The sequence below is a fragment of the Capricornis sumatraensis genome, chromosome 5 (genome assembly GCF_032405125.1).
Source record: "Capricornis sumatraensis isolate serow.1 chromosome 5, serow.2, whole genome shotgun sequence".
Lineage (NCBI taxonomy): Eukaryota > Metazoa > Chordata > Mammalia > Artiodactyla > Bovidae > Capricornis > Capricornis sumatraensis.
The window spans coordinates 110,984,293-110,997,698 of NC_091073.1; the positions used below are offsets into that span (position 1 = coordinate 110,984,293).

Below are 13,406 nucleotides of genomic sequence, written 5' to 3' on the forward strand. Positions count from 1 at the left end.
CAATTGCAGGGAACCTCTTTTCAAATCCTGGAGGACGGATGGAAGTGTGATGGGTGTATGGGAGGAGGGGACGGGGTGGGGTGATGATGTTTGCTGGCAGCTCTGCTTTTGCCTGAATCCAAGGAGAGAGCCTCTGAATTTGGTCTCAACAGAGTGGCTTGGCCAGAAAGTCTGTGCTTTCCTGTGGATGTACCTGGAGTAGAAGCTGAGTCTGAGCAGAGCCTACCTGGAGAAGATGTCCCCTTCGCCCACATTGATCTTCAAGGTCATCTTTTTCCTGGAGTCATTGGTTGCCATGCTGCAGAATGGCTTCATAGTTACCATGATGAGCGGGGAGTGGGCGTGAAGCCGGACTCTGCCCGCCGGTGACATGATTGTGGCCTGCCTGGGTGCCTCCCGGTTCTGTCTGCATGGGATGGCCCTCCTGAACAACCTCATGGCCTCCTCTGGCATTTGTTCCAAAATCTACTATTTCAGCATCCCCTGGGATTTCATCAGCTCCCTCAGTTTCTGGCTGACTGCCTGGCTTGCTGTCTTCTACTGCACGAAGACCTCCCTCTTCTCTCACCTCGTCGTCTTCTGGATAAAGTGGAGGATTTCTCGATCAGTTCCCCAGCTGCTGCTGGGCTCCTTGATCTTATCTGGTCTGACTGTCATCTCCTCAGCTGCTGGGAATACAATTCTTGCCCAGATGACAGCTGCCCAGAGTTCCCATGGAAACACCCTGGCTGGTAGAATACACGCTGTCTATTTGCACTGTTTTCTACCTCATGTAATTCTCATGAAGTTGGTTCCATTCCTCCTGGTGTCCACCTTCTCGCTCATGGTCTCACTGCGCCGGCACCTCGGGCAGATACAGGACCGCAGACCCAGCCCACGTGATCCCAGTACCTGGGCTCACACCATGGCCCTGAAGTCACTTGCCTTCTTCCTCATCTTCTGCACCTTGCACTTCCTGTCCCTGGTTATCATTGTGTACATCCCAGCCTTCCGGAAACACTGGCACTGGGCCTGTGAGGTGGTGACCTATGCAGGCATCTGTCTGCACTCCAGCATCTTGAGGCACAGCATCCCCAAGCTGAGAAAGGCCCTGAAGAAGCTTTGGCGAGCCCTGGACAAGGACCAGTTTGTCTCCAGTTATCAATATCAATAGCTACTATCACCAAACAAGCCCTGAGTGGCAAGAATGCACAAGGTTTGGGCGCTTTCACTCTTTTTCATTTCCCTCTTTCTTCCTCACTCTTTCTACATCCCATTAATTCTTTTTCCATCCCTCTCTGTTTCTACCGTCCCTTCCGCTGCTCCTAGTCTCTTGCCTGGGTCCTGAACCAGCTTGGACTAGGATGGTGGCCTCATTTCCATACAGGCCTCTCTCACTCTCTACACAAGGAGCCCTAATAACATTTTCCAGTCCGCACTGCCTTTACAGAGAGCTGTGATGGTGCTCAGTTGTCCTGTGGTCAGCCTAAAGGGTTTTTCTGTTTTGTCGTTGTTTTGAATGGTGGCTTCCCTGGTGGTGCAGAGGTTAAAGCATCTGCCTGCAGTGTGGGAGACCTGGGTTTGATCCCTGGGTCAGGAAGATCCCCTAGAGAAGGAAATGGCAACCACTCCAGTACTCTTGCCTGGAGAATTCCATGGATGGAGGAGCCTGGTGGGCTATAGTCCGTGGGGTCACGAAGAGTCAGACACGACTGAGCAATTTCACTTTCACTTGAATGGTGACATAGGTTGTCCCGTCCACATCAACTGCCCTCTGCCTCCCTTCTCTGCTCTCAGAGCTCGGTGCCTCTACTGCAGCCTAGGAAGCTTCTTCCTATCTCCCCACAGGCTCTTCCCCGCTGCCTGGTGTCTTGGTCCATCTGGAAATTCCTTCTTTCCTTTCTCTGTCATTCTTTGCCATTCTTTTCTTTTGTGCCCTGCTTAAGATCGGTCCCACTCAAGGAACTTTTTTGAACCATTGAAGTCTGAGGGCATATACGAGTTTTGTGCCACTATAGGTCCTGCCTGTGATTCTGTGTGTTTGCTGTATGTTGAATTAAAGCAAATTGTCTGATGTGGCAAAGCTTTTAGGTCTTGGCCAATAGAAGATAGAAAAGGAAAACAAAGGGAATTTGCTATAGTTCTTAATTTTGAGAATCTTACTCTTCCTGTCCACTCAACCAGGACGTTGGCCCTGGATGCTGATGTCTAGGATGGTAGTCTATAAATTATGTTGTTTGCATATCAGAGTGTGTGCAAAATGATCCACTGGATGGAGAAAGGAAAATATGACAACTTCAATATATTTTTACTCTCATCTTTTTAATTGCAATTTAATATGTATTTTATGATCTATTAATACTATGAGCAGAGTATTACAAGCATATAATTAAATAAATATGCATATGGTGGAATTCATGTTCATAGTTTTTTTCAACTGATGGAGTTTCCTATAAAAAAAATTTGGAGATCAGGAGACAAGAAAAGATTGGGAAAAGCACCCCACATGGTTAACAGGTTTATATGTCCAAGCTTATCAAAACAGGAATAATAACAGAACAGAAATCATTGCATTATGGTAAGTTGTCCAAGAACCGTGGGAAACTTAGACCTCAAGACATTATAATACTAGCTAAGGGCTGAAATACAGCAAAAGGAGAGAGAAAGAGGAGCTAGAAGAGATAAGTTAAGAGGGTGAGGAGTTTTCACTTAAAAGAAGATTAAGGTGTTAAAAGAGAAGATCCCTAAATTGCAGGAGAGAAGCTTAAAGGGTTTCCCAGAGAAAGGGCGAAGTTGGACACAGGAAACTGGAAAGCTGGAACTATCATCAAGAAATCTTTTCCTTTTTTTAAAAAGCAGCAACATGAGTGAGCTGGGAAAGTAATAGCAAATTGCATGGATTGAATTTTGGAACTTAAGCCACAGAGGGCTGAGTGGAGGCAGCAAAGACAGAGGCATCAGCGATGTCACCTGGAACAGTGGCTTTCCCTTGGTCAGAGCTCCAGAACTTAAATATCTTGGGTGGGAAGGGGATGGTCGTGTGACTCCCATGTTCTGCAGCATTTTCACAGTCTTTTGAGTTATGCCACGTCTACTGGGCTTATTTCAGGACTTTTTAATTGGTTGATGTTCTCATCCTCCCTTTCCTAGGCTCTAGTTCATAAGAGCCCATAAACATTTGGTGGCATCATCTTGACCAAAGACACAGGCTAATATCTCGTCCTGACTTTCAAGACTTTCTGGAATCTCTCCCCAGTCTACCTTTTCAGCCTGATATGCCACCATTCCCTTATGGAAATCCTCTGCTGTAGCCAAACTTATCCTTGTGCTAGACATACTCACACTTCCACCTCCTTTACTGATGTCATCTCTCTGTGCTTTCAATATACAAGGCACGTCTTTGCTCTTCCACATAAAGGGGCTGTGGCTGCTACTGAATCCCTCTCAGAATTCTTGGGATGGAAATAGGATGACACATACATTTCGAACCGCAGTCTGGGTGTCCTCATTTTTTGTCCTTTGAGAGACAGAACCGAGCTGTTTTTCCACTCCGGGAATCTACTCAGGATTCCTACCTCTACCACCCTTATGATCATATATATAAATACTGCCTGTTAGAATTTCAATGTTCTCAGACTTGACTTCTACCAGATAAGAAAGTCTGAATATGAGAAAGCAAAGTGTAACAAACAGAAAGCACAAACAACAAAAGAATCACCATAAAACACAACTGTATATTAAAATACAAGTGATTATTCACCCTTTTGGATTAACTTAACCCTCACTTAGTATATATATGCCTAGTAAATGTTTGTGGTTTATGATAAGCGTATGAAAACACTTTCAGGGCAGATACTTACTAATAGCTCATTGTTACAGCCTAGCACCTTTCACAGGGTCATTACAGCATATTGGAGATGCTTACTAATTGTTGTTAGTCGAATTGAAGAATAACAGTGCATCTTTCTCAGTATATGAGCCATCGGAGATGTAGGAGGCAGTTGGGGAAATATACGAGTTTTCCATATTGAGAGGTTTGTGGCTGGTCAGACTCCAGAGCTATAAGCTCAAAGTTTGCTTTATTGCTCCACGTTTCAGTAGGAAACAGCCGAATGCCACCCAGATGAATGTGGGTGGCAAGGTAGAGAGCAGTTGGGAACTCTACCCCATGCAGTTTTGCTTCTTCTCAGAAAGGCAGAGTGAATCAGTTACCTCAGCTCACCTCGGCTTTCCCCAGGAACACAGTGTTCACTGCAGCAAGGCTTCTGTGTTTGAAGAACAATTCCACCTGGACCTTTGTCCCAGGTAAACTGGGAACCAGAAAGAGATGCTAGTGATCTGCATTCTCTTCTCTCTTGATGGGGTTCTGTGCTTGGAACTGGTAGGATATGGTGCTGGTCAGGAGGTGAGTGTACTATCAAATACCCCCTCTCTCTCCTGTTACTTGATCGTGAGGCTTCACCATTGCTGTGTTTGACCCAGAAGAACTTCCACTTGCCTTACTCCCTGTGACATATTAACCTGCTTACACTCACCTGAGTATGTAAACACTCACCTGATTGCTTTTTAAAAAATTCTTTGAATGTCATTCCTATTGAAAATGTGGCTTTTGCTTATTCCACCAACTCTAATTAAAGTACATGTCCAATATTTGGTGCCTTGGACCTCTATTGCACCCCTGATGCTTTCCTGAATTCTTCTAGGACTACTTGTCACACCATGGGATGGAGGTCATTATAACAACAATTGTCATCATCACCTTACTTACTTCTTATGAATGTGTAGAGATTTATAGTTTATGTATACACATCCCTATATATGCATATAATATAATATATATATACATCCCTATATATGCATATAATATAATATATATATATAATTCACGTTTATTTGTGATCCATATTTTACAGGTGAAGAAATAGGGGTTCACAGAGATTAAATGACTAGTCCAAAGATCCATAGATAGTGACTGTTCTGTTCAGTTCAGTTCAGTCACTAACTCATGTCCCACTCTTGCGACTCCTTGGACTGCAGTATACCAGGCTTCCCTGTCCGTCAACAACTCTCAGAGCTTGCTCAAACCCTTTTCCATTGAGTCGGTGATGCCATCCAACCATCTCATCCTCTTTCGTCCCCTTCTCCTCCTGCCTTCAATCTTTCCCAGCATCAGGGTCTTTTCCAACGAGTCAGCTCTTCACATCAGGTGGCCAAAGTATTGGAGTTTCAGCTTCAGCATCAGTCATTCCAATGAATATTCAGGACTGATCTCCTTTAGGATGGACTGGCTGGATCTTCTTGCAGTCCAAGGGACTCTCAAGAGTCTTCTCCAACACCACAGTTCAAAGGCATCAATTCTTTGGTGCTCAGCTTTCTTTATGGTCCAACTCTCACATCCATACATGACCACTGGAAAAACCATAGCCTTGACTAAAAGGACCTTTGTTGGCAAAGTAATGTCTCTGCTTTTCTATATGCTTTGGTTGGTCATAGCTTTTCCAAGGAGCAAGTATCTTTTAATTTCATGGCTGCAGTCACCATCTGCATAGAAATATCAAATAATTAGGAAGTGTGAAACAAAGCCTCACATTTCAAGGACATGACTTTCACTTTTCACTTTCATGCATTGGAGAAGGAAATGGCAACCCACTCCGGTGTTCTTGCCTGGAGAATCCCAGGGACGGCGAAGCCTGGTGAGCTGCCGTCTATGAGGTCGCACAGAGTCGGACACGACTTAAGTGACTTAGCAGTAGCAGTCACCATCTGCAGTGATTTTGGAGCCATTAAGTGATAGGACCAGATGCAATGATCTTGGTTTTTTGAATGCTGAGTTTTAAGACAGCTTTTTCACTCTCCTCTTTCACGTTCATCAAGAGGTTCTTTAGTTCTTCTTTGCTTTCTGCCATAAGGGTGGTGTCATCTGCATATCTGAGGTTATTGATATTTCTCCCAGCAATCTTGATTCCAGCTTGTGCCTCATCCAGCCCAGCATTTCTCATGATTCCAGCTTGTGCCTCATCCAGCCCAGCATTTCTCATGATGCAATGATCTTGGTTTTTTGAATGCTGAGTTTTAAGACAGCTTTTTCACTCTCCTCTTTCACGTTCATCAAGAGGTTCTTTAGTTCTTCTTTGCTTTCTGCCATAAGGGTGGTGTCATCTGCATATCTGAGGTTATTGATATTTCTTCCAGCAATCTTGATTCCAGCTTGTGCCTCATCCAGCCCAGCATTTCTCTTATAAATTAAATAAGCAGAGTGACAATATACAGGCTTGACGTACTCCCAATTTGGAACCAGTCTGTTGTTCCATGTCCGGTTCTAACTGTTGCTACTTGATCTGCATACAGATTTCTCAGGAGACAGGTCAGGTGTCTGGTATGCCCATATCTTAAAGAATTTCCCACAGTTTGTTGTGATCTACACAGTCAAGGGCTTTGGTGTAGTCAATAAAGCAGAAGTAGGTGTTTTTCTGGAACTCTCTTGCTTTTTTGATGATCCAGTGGATGTTGGCAATTTGATCTCTGGTTCCTCTGCCTTTTCTAAATCCAGCTTGACCATCTGGAAGTTCACAGTTCATGTACTGTTGAGGCCTGGCTTGGAGAATTTTGAGCATTACTTTGCTGACATGTGAGATGAGTGCAATTGTGGGTTAGTTTGAGCACTCTTTGGCATTGCCTTTCTTTGGGACTGGAATGAAAGCTGACCTTTCCCAGTCCTGTGGCCACTGCTGAGTTTTCCACATTTGCTGGCATATTGAGTTCAGCACTTTCACAGCATCATCTTTTAGGATTTGAAACAGCTCACCTGAAATTCCATCACCTCCACTAGCTTTGTTTGTAGTGGTGCTTCCTAAGGCCTACTTGACTTTGCATTCCAGGATGTCTGGCTCTAGGTGAGTGATCACCCCATTGTGATTATCTGGGTCATGAAGATCTTTTTTGTATAGTTCTTCTGTGTATTCTTGCCACCTCTTCTTAACATCTTCTGCGTCTTTATACGTCTATACCATTTCTGTCCTTTATCGAGCCCATCTTTGCATGAAATGTTCCCTTGCTATCTCTAATTTTCTTGAAGCTATCTCTAGTCTTTCCCATTCTATTGTTTTCCTCTATTTCTTTGCATTGATCACTGAGGAAGGCTTTCTTATGTCTCCTTGCTATTCTTTGGAATTCTGCATTCAGATGGGTATATCTTTCCTTTTCTCCTTTGCCTTTAGCTTCTCTTCTTTTCACAGCTATTTGTAAAGCCTCCTCAGACAGCCATTTTGCCTTCTTGCATTTCCTTTTTTTGAGGATGGTCTTGATCACTGTCTGCTGTACAATGTCACGAACCTCTGTCCATAGTTCTTCAGGCACCCTATTATTAGATCTAATCCCTTGAATCTATTTCTCACTTCCATTGTATAATCGTAAGGGATTTGATTTAGGTCTTACCTGAATGGTCTAGTGATTTTCCCTACTTTTTTCAATTTAAGTCTGAATTTGGCAATAAGGAGTTCATGATCTGAGCCACAGTTAGCTCTCGGTCTTGTTTTTGCTGACTGTATAGAGCTTCTTGCTCTTTGGCTACAAAGAATATAATCAATCTGATTTCGGTATTGACCATCTGGTGATGTCCATATGTAGAGTCTTCTCTTGTGTTGTTGGAAGAGGGTGTTTGCTATGACCAGTGCATTCTCTTGGCAAAACTCTGTTAACCTTTGCCCTGCTTCATTCTGTACTCCAAGGCCAAATTTGCCTGTTACTCCAGGTATCTCTTGGCCTCCTACTTTTGCATTCTAGTCCCCTGTGATGAAAATGACATCTTTTGGGGCTGTTAATTCTAGAAGGTCTTGTAGACTTTCATAGAACTGTTCAACTTCAGCTTCTTCAGCATTACTGGTTGGGGCATAGACTTGGATTATTGTGATATTGAGTGCTTTGCATTGGAGACGAACAGAGATCATTCTATCACTTTTGAGACTGCATCCAAGTGCTGCCTTTTGGACTCTTGGTGACTCTAATGGCTACTCCATCTCTTATAAGGGATTCTTGCCCACAGTAGTAGATGTAATGGTCATCTGAATTAAATTCTCCTATTCAAGTCCATTTTAGTTCACTGATTCCTAAAATGCTGATGTTCATTCTTGCCTCCTCCTGTTTGACCACTTCCAGTTTGCCTTGATTCATGGACCTAACATTCCATGTTCCTATGAAATATTGCTCTTTACAGTGTCGGACCTTTCTTCCATCACCAGTTACATCCACAACTGGGTATTGTTTTTGCTTTGGCTCTGTCTCCTCAGATATGCAGATGACACCACCCTATGGCAGAAAGTGAAGAGGAACTAAAAAGCCTCTTGATGAAAGTGAAAGGGGAGAGTGAAAAAGTTGGCTTAAAGCTCAACATTCAGAAAACGAAGATCATGGCATCTGGTCCCATCACTTCATGAGAAATAGATGGGGAAACAGTGGAAACAGTGTCAGACTTTATTTTTTGGGGCTCCAAAATCACTGCAGATGGTGACTGCAGCCATGAAATTAAAAGACGCTTACTCCTTGGAAGGAAAGTTATGACCAAACTAGATAGCATATTCAAAAGCAGAGAGACATTACTTTGCCGACCAAGGTCCGTCTAGTCAAGCCTATGGTTTTTCCTGTGGTTATGTATGGATGTGAGAGTTGGACTGTGAAGAAGGCTGAGCGCCGAAGAATTGATGCTTTTGAACTGTGGTGTTGGAGAAGACTCTTGAGAGTCCCTTGGACTGCAAGGAGATCCAACCAATCCATTCTGAAGGAGATCAGTCCTGGGATTTCTTTGGAAGGAATGATTCTAAAGCTGAAACTCCAGTACTTTGGCCACCTCATGCGAAGAGTTGACTCATTGGAAAAGACTCTGATGCTGGGAGGGATTGGGGGCAGGAGGAGAAGGGGACAACAGAGGATGAGATGGCTGGATGGCATCACTGATTCGATAGACGTGAGTCTGAGTGAACTCCGGGAGTTGGTGATGGACAGAGAGGCCTGGCGGGCTGCAATTCATGGGGTCGCAGGGAGTCGGAGACGACTGAGTGACTGAACTGAACTGAACTTCATTCTTCCTGGAGTTATTTCTCCACTCTTCTCCAGGAGCACAGCGGCCTGCTGCAGGGGCAAGGGCTCTGGGTACAGCAGACCTGAGTCACGTAGCCTGTGGCATAAGCCTTCTTGGAGGAGGTCACCATTAACCTCACCATAGAGCCACTGAGCAGACAACTCACAAACTGCAGAACAATTACACCAAATAGTGACAGTGACAAGACTCAAAACTTGGTCTTCTGACTTCATCTGGGGATGAAGAAGATAGGAGTACAAGATGTCCTGCTAACTATGTAAGAATTTCTGGTCCTGGAATCAGCTTGGGTCTTGGTCTTTCCTCCATTTAACTATGACTTTAGGAGAGAGTTTTAATCTAAAACTTGATGCTTCATTTATTTCATCATTAAATTATTTAACGTCTTCTTTTACTCTGAAAACTGAGATTCTAGTTTTAGAATCTAGTCTTATCCTGTGCATTAGAAAAGATGATGCTTCAACCTACTGACAGAGCCAGTAACTCACAGCGGTGGATGTCTCTAGGACTAACACCTGCCTTGATCCTAGCCCAGGGTTCTTCTTGCCATAGCAGATTGGTGTTATAGCTACATGAAATGCCCTTTGAAAATGAAAGTCAAGTCGCTCAGTCATGTCCAATTCTTTGCAACCCTATGGACTGTAGCCCGCCAGGCTCCTCCGTTCATGGGATTTTCCAGGTAAGAATACTGGAGTGGGTTGCCATTTCCTTCTCCAGGGGATCTTTCCAACTCAGGGATTGAACTCGGGTCTCCCACTTTGCAGTCAAGACTCTACTATCTGAGCCACCAGGAAATCCCTAAAGTGAAAGTCACTCAGTCGTGTCCAACTCTTTGTGACTCCATGGACTATACAGTCCATGGAATTCTCCAGGTCAGAATACTGAAGTGGGTTACCTTTCCCTTCTCCAAGGGATCTTCCCAACCTAGGGATTGAACCCAGGTCTCCTGCATTGCAAGAGAATTCTTTACCAGCTGAGCCACAGGGAAGCCCAGAACTGCCCTTTAAAGGTCACTAAGAAAATATGGTTTAAAATTCACTTGCAGGTGCATCGTGTGCTCAGTCACGTCGGACTCTTTGTGACCCCAGGGACTGTAACCCACAAGTCTCCTCTGTCCATGAAATTTTTTAAGCAAGAACACTGGAGTGGGTCGCCATTTTTTACTCCAGGGGATACTCCTGACCCAGGGATTGGACATGCACCTCTTGCGTCTCCTGCATTGGCAGGCAGATTCGTTACCACTAGCACCACCTAGGAAATCCTTTATTATGTATAATTGTCTCCTGTGTTCTATTTGATAATAATGGTCCCCACAAGTAATAGGATTTGAGTTAACCTAAGTAGAAATGTTGCTCAGTTTTATACCTGTCAAAGGAGTTTTCTAAAGTCACCTGCTTCATAGGGTCATTGTGAGAACTAAGGACAACAAAGATCACTTAGAACAGTGCCCAGAACACACCAACCAACCATGGATGTGATCTCCGACTGTCAGATGGGGGTGTGCTCACCAGATTTCCTCATGGAGTGGCCAGCAGGTGTGTGGTCATGTCTTCGGTGTCAGCTTAGAGAGGTGTAAGTTCCCGCATGAGGGATGCTAGATGCAAGGACCTGATACAGTATCCATGCCAGTGTTGACACGGGCAGAAAGCAGACAGAGGAAGGACAGGCAAATTCATGGACAGGCAGCGAGACTTCTGAAACTGAGCCTTAATGATATTTGCATCTGTTCTGAGAAGAAAATACCTCTTCACCCTCCTCAGATAGCCCACATCCTCGACTTTATCCTCTGTACTGGGGCAGCTGGAGGGACCAATATTATCCAGGACCTTCCCGAACCGCCCTACAGGAAGAGACCTTGAAGTCTGCAGGAGAGATGAGCGGAGGGGACGTGGTTCCGGGACCTCAGGTGGTTGATAAGACAGCCCTCATCTGCGTTGTTATTTTATTCCTTTTGTTCCTGGTAGCATTGGTAGGTAATGGCTTGATCATCGCAGCACTGGGCAGCGAGTGGCTGCTGCGGAGAACGTTGTCGCCCTGCGATAAGTTATTGGTCAGCCTGGGGGCCTCTCGCTTCTGTCTGCAATGGGTGGTAATTAGTAAGAACATTTACATTTTCCTGAATCCAACGGCCTTCCCATACAGCCCCGTGTTCCAGCTCCTGGCCGTTCAGTGGGACTTCTTGAACTCGGCAACACTGTGGTTCTCCACCTGGCTCAGTGTCTTCTACTGTGTGAAAATCGCAACCTTCACCCACCCCATCTTCCTCTGGCTAAAGCGGAATGTATCTGGGTTGGTTCCTTGGATGCTACTCAGCTCTCTGGGGTTCTCTACCTTTACCACCGTTCTGTTTTTCATAGGCAACCAGAGAATGTATCAGAACTATTTAAGGAGGGGTCTGCAATCTTGGAATGTAACTAGGAATGCTGTGAGAACGTATGAGAGGTTCTGCCTCTTCCCTTTGAAAATTGTTACCTGGACCGTCCCTACTGTTGTCTTTATTGCGGGCACGGTTTTGCTCATTACATCTCTGGGAAGACACACCAAGAAGGTCGTCTTCTCCATCTCAGGCTTTCACAGTTCCAGTGCCCAGGCACACATCAAGGCCCTCTTGGCTTTTATCTCCTTTGCTATCTTCTTCACTTCCTCTTTTCTGTCACTGGTTCTCACTGCCTCAGGTATGTTTCCCTTTGGGGAGTTCCGGTTCTGGATATGGCAGATTGTGATTTATCTGGGTACAGCAATCCACCCCATTATTCTTCTCTTAAGTAACCGCAGGCTGAGAGCTCTGCTAGGGAGGGGCTGCTCCTCAGCACATGGGGCATCTTGAATTGCAATTGATGAAAAGCCTCAGATTCTGCTGCAGGAGGCCTGCCTGGATGGAATGGGATGTTGCTTCTTTAAATTTCTTTGCCACGTTTAATCACATTTAATTCTCTTTCCTTCTTTGCTGTGTTTCATGATTAGAAGAATAACTTCATTGAAATAGGATTAAAGGCGAAATAGAAGGTCCTGAAGTAGTGGCCCAGCACCGCTGACTTGTATCAACACTGGCAAGGGTGTAGCTGATATAGTTAATGTTCCTTGTGGGACCTGATGTGGCCAAAGAAGCAGGAAACTTTTATTTCCCTGTGACTAAACTCGGTGTTTAAAATTATCCTCCTGGAAACTGAATGCAAGGATCCTGACACATGATTCATTTTTTATCTGTTAAATCACACTGGAGAAGATTTTTGGAACATCAGTTTTCCTCTGACTTCATCCTGTAAAACCATGTTTCCTTTTTCAGCCTTAACTGATTTCCAGCCATCTACTGCAATGAAACTCTCTTTCCTTTCATGCAAGAGTTCCTGGTGTCTGAACTCCCTTTACAGAGCATGGTGTAATTTGTGCATGTGTGCAGCTGTGTGTGTTACCTGGGATTTGTATATTTGCAGATTACCTTTTGAGGACTGCTGATTGCTGGGAGTTTATGATTTATAGTCCAACCGGTTAGACTGCTCTATAAATGATAAGGCTCATGAGCCAGATGTGACTTCTTTTATGTTGCTCTTCAGTTCAGTTCAGTCGCTCAGTCGTCTCCGACTCCCTGCGACCCCATGAATCGCAGCCCGCCAGACCACCGTGTCCATCACCAACTCCCGGAGTTCACTCAGGCTCATGTCCATCGAGTCAGTGATGCCATCCAGCCATCTCATCCTCCGTCATCCCCTTCTCCTCCTGCCCCCAATCCCTCCCAGCATCAGAGTCTTTTCCAATGAGTCAACTCTTCGCATGAGGTGGCCAAAGTACTGGAGTTTCAGCTTTAGCATCATTCCTTCCAAACAACACCCAGGACTGGTCTCCTTTAGAATGGATTGGTTGGATCTCCTTGCAGTCCAAGAGACTTTCAAGAGTCTTCTCCAACACCACAGTTCAAAGCATCAATTTTTCAGTGCTCAGCTTTCTTCACAGTCCAACTCTCACATCCATACATGACTACTGGGAAAACCATAGCCTTGACTAGATGGACCTTAGTCGGCAAAGTAATGTCTCTGCTTTTGAACATGCTATCTAGGTTGGTCATAACTTTTCTGCCAAGGAGTAGCGTCTTTTAATTTCATGGCTGCAGTCACCATCTGCAGTGATTTCCGAGCCCAAAAAATAAAGTCTGACACAGTTTCCACTGTTTCCCCATCTATTTCTCATGAAGTGATGGGACCAGATGCCATGATCTTCGTTTTCTGAATGTTGAGCTTTAAGCCAACTTTTTCACTCTCCTCTTTCATTTTCATCAAGAGGCTTTTTAGTTCTTCTTCACTTTCTGCCATAAGGGTGGTGTCATATGCATTTCTGAGGT

The 13,406-nt window shown here is 44.6% G+C and overlaps 2 protein-coding genes across 2 annotated transcripts; both read left to right on the forward strand.

Annotated features, from left to right (window-relative positions):
- Window positions 1–370: 370 nt before the first annotated feature.
- LOC138079753 (taste receptor type 2 member 134-like) lies at window positions 371–1,153 on the forward strand. Its single transcript, XM_068972436.1, has one exon. It carries the CDS (start codon window positions 371–373, stop codon window positions 1,151–1,153), a length of 783 nt encoding a protein of 260 aa, XP_068828537.1.
- A 9,790-nt stretch (window positions 1,154–10,943) lies between these two features.
- On the forward strand, window positions 10,944–11,897 carry TAS2R60 (taste 2 receptor member 60). Its single transcript, XM_068972437.1, has one exon. It carries the CDS (start codon window positions 10,944–10,946, stop codon window positions 11,895–11,897), a length of 954 nt encoding a protein of 317 aa, XP_068828538.1.
- Window positions 11,898–13,406: the final 1,509 nt, after the last annotated feature.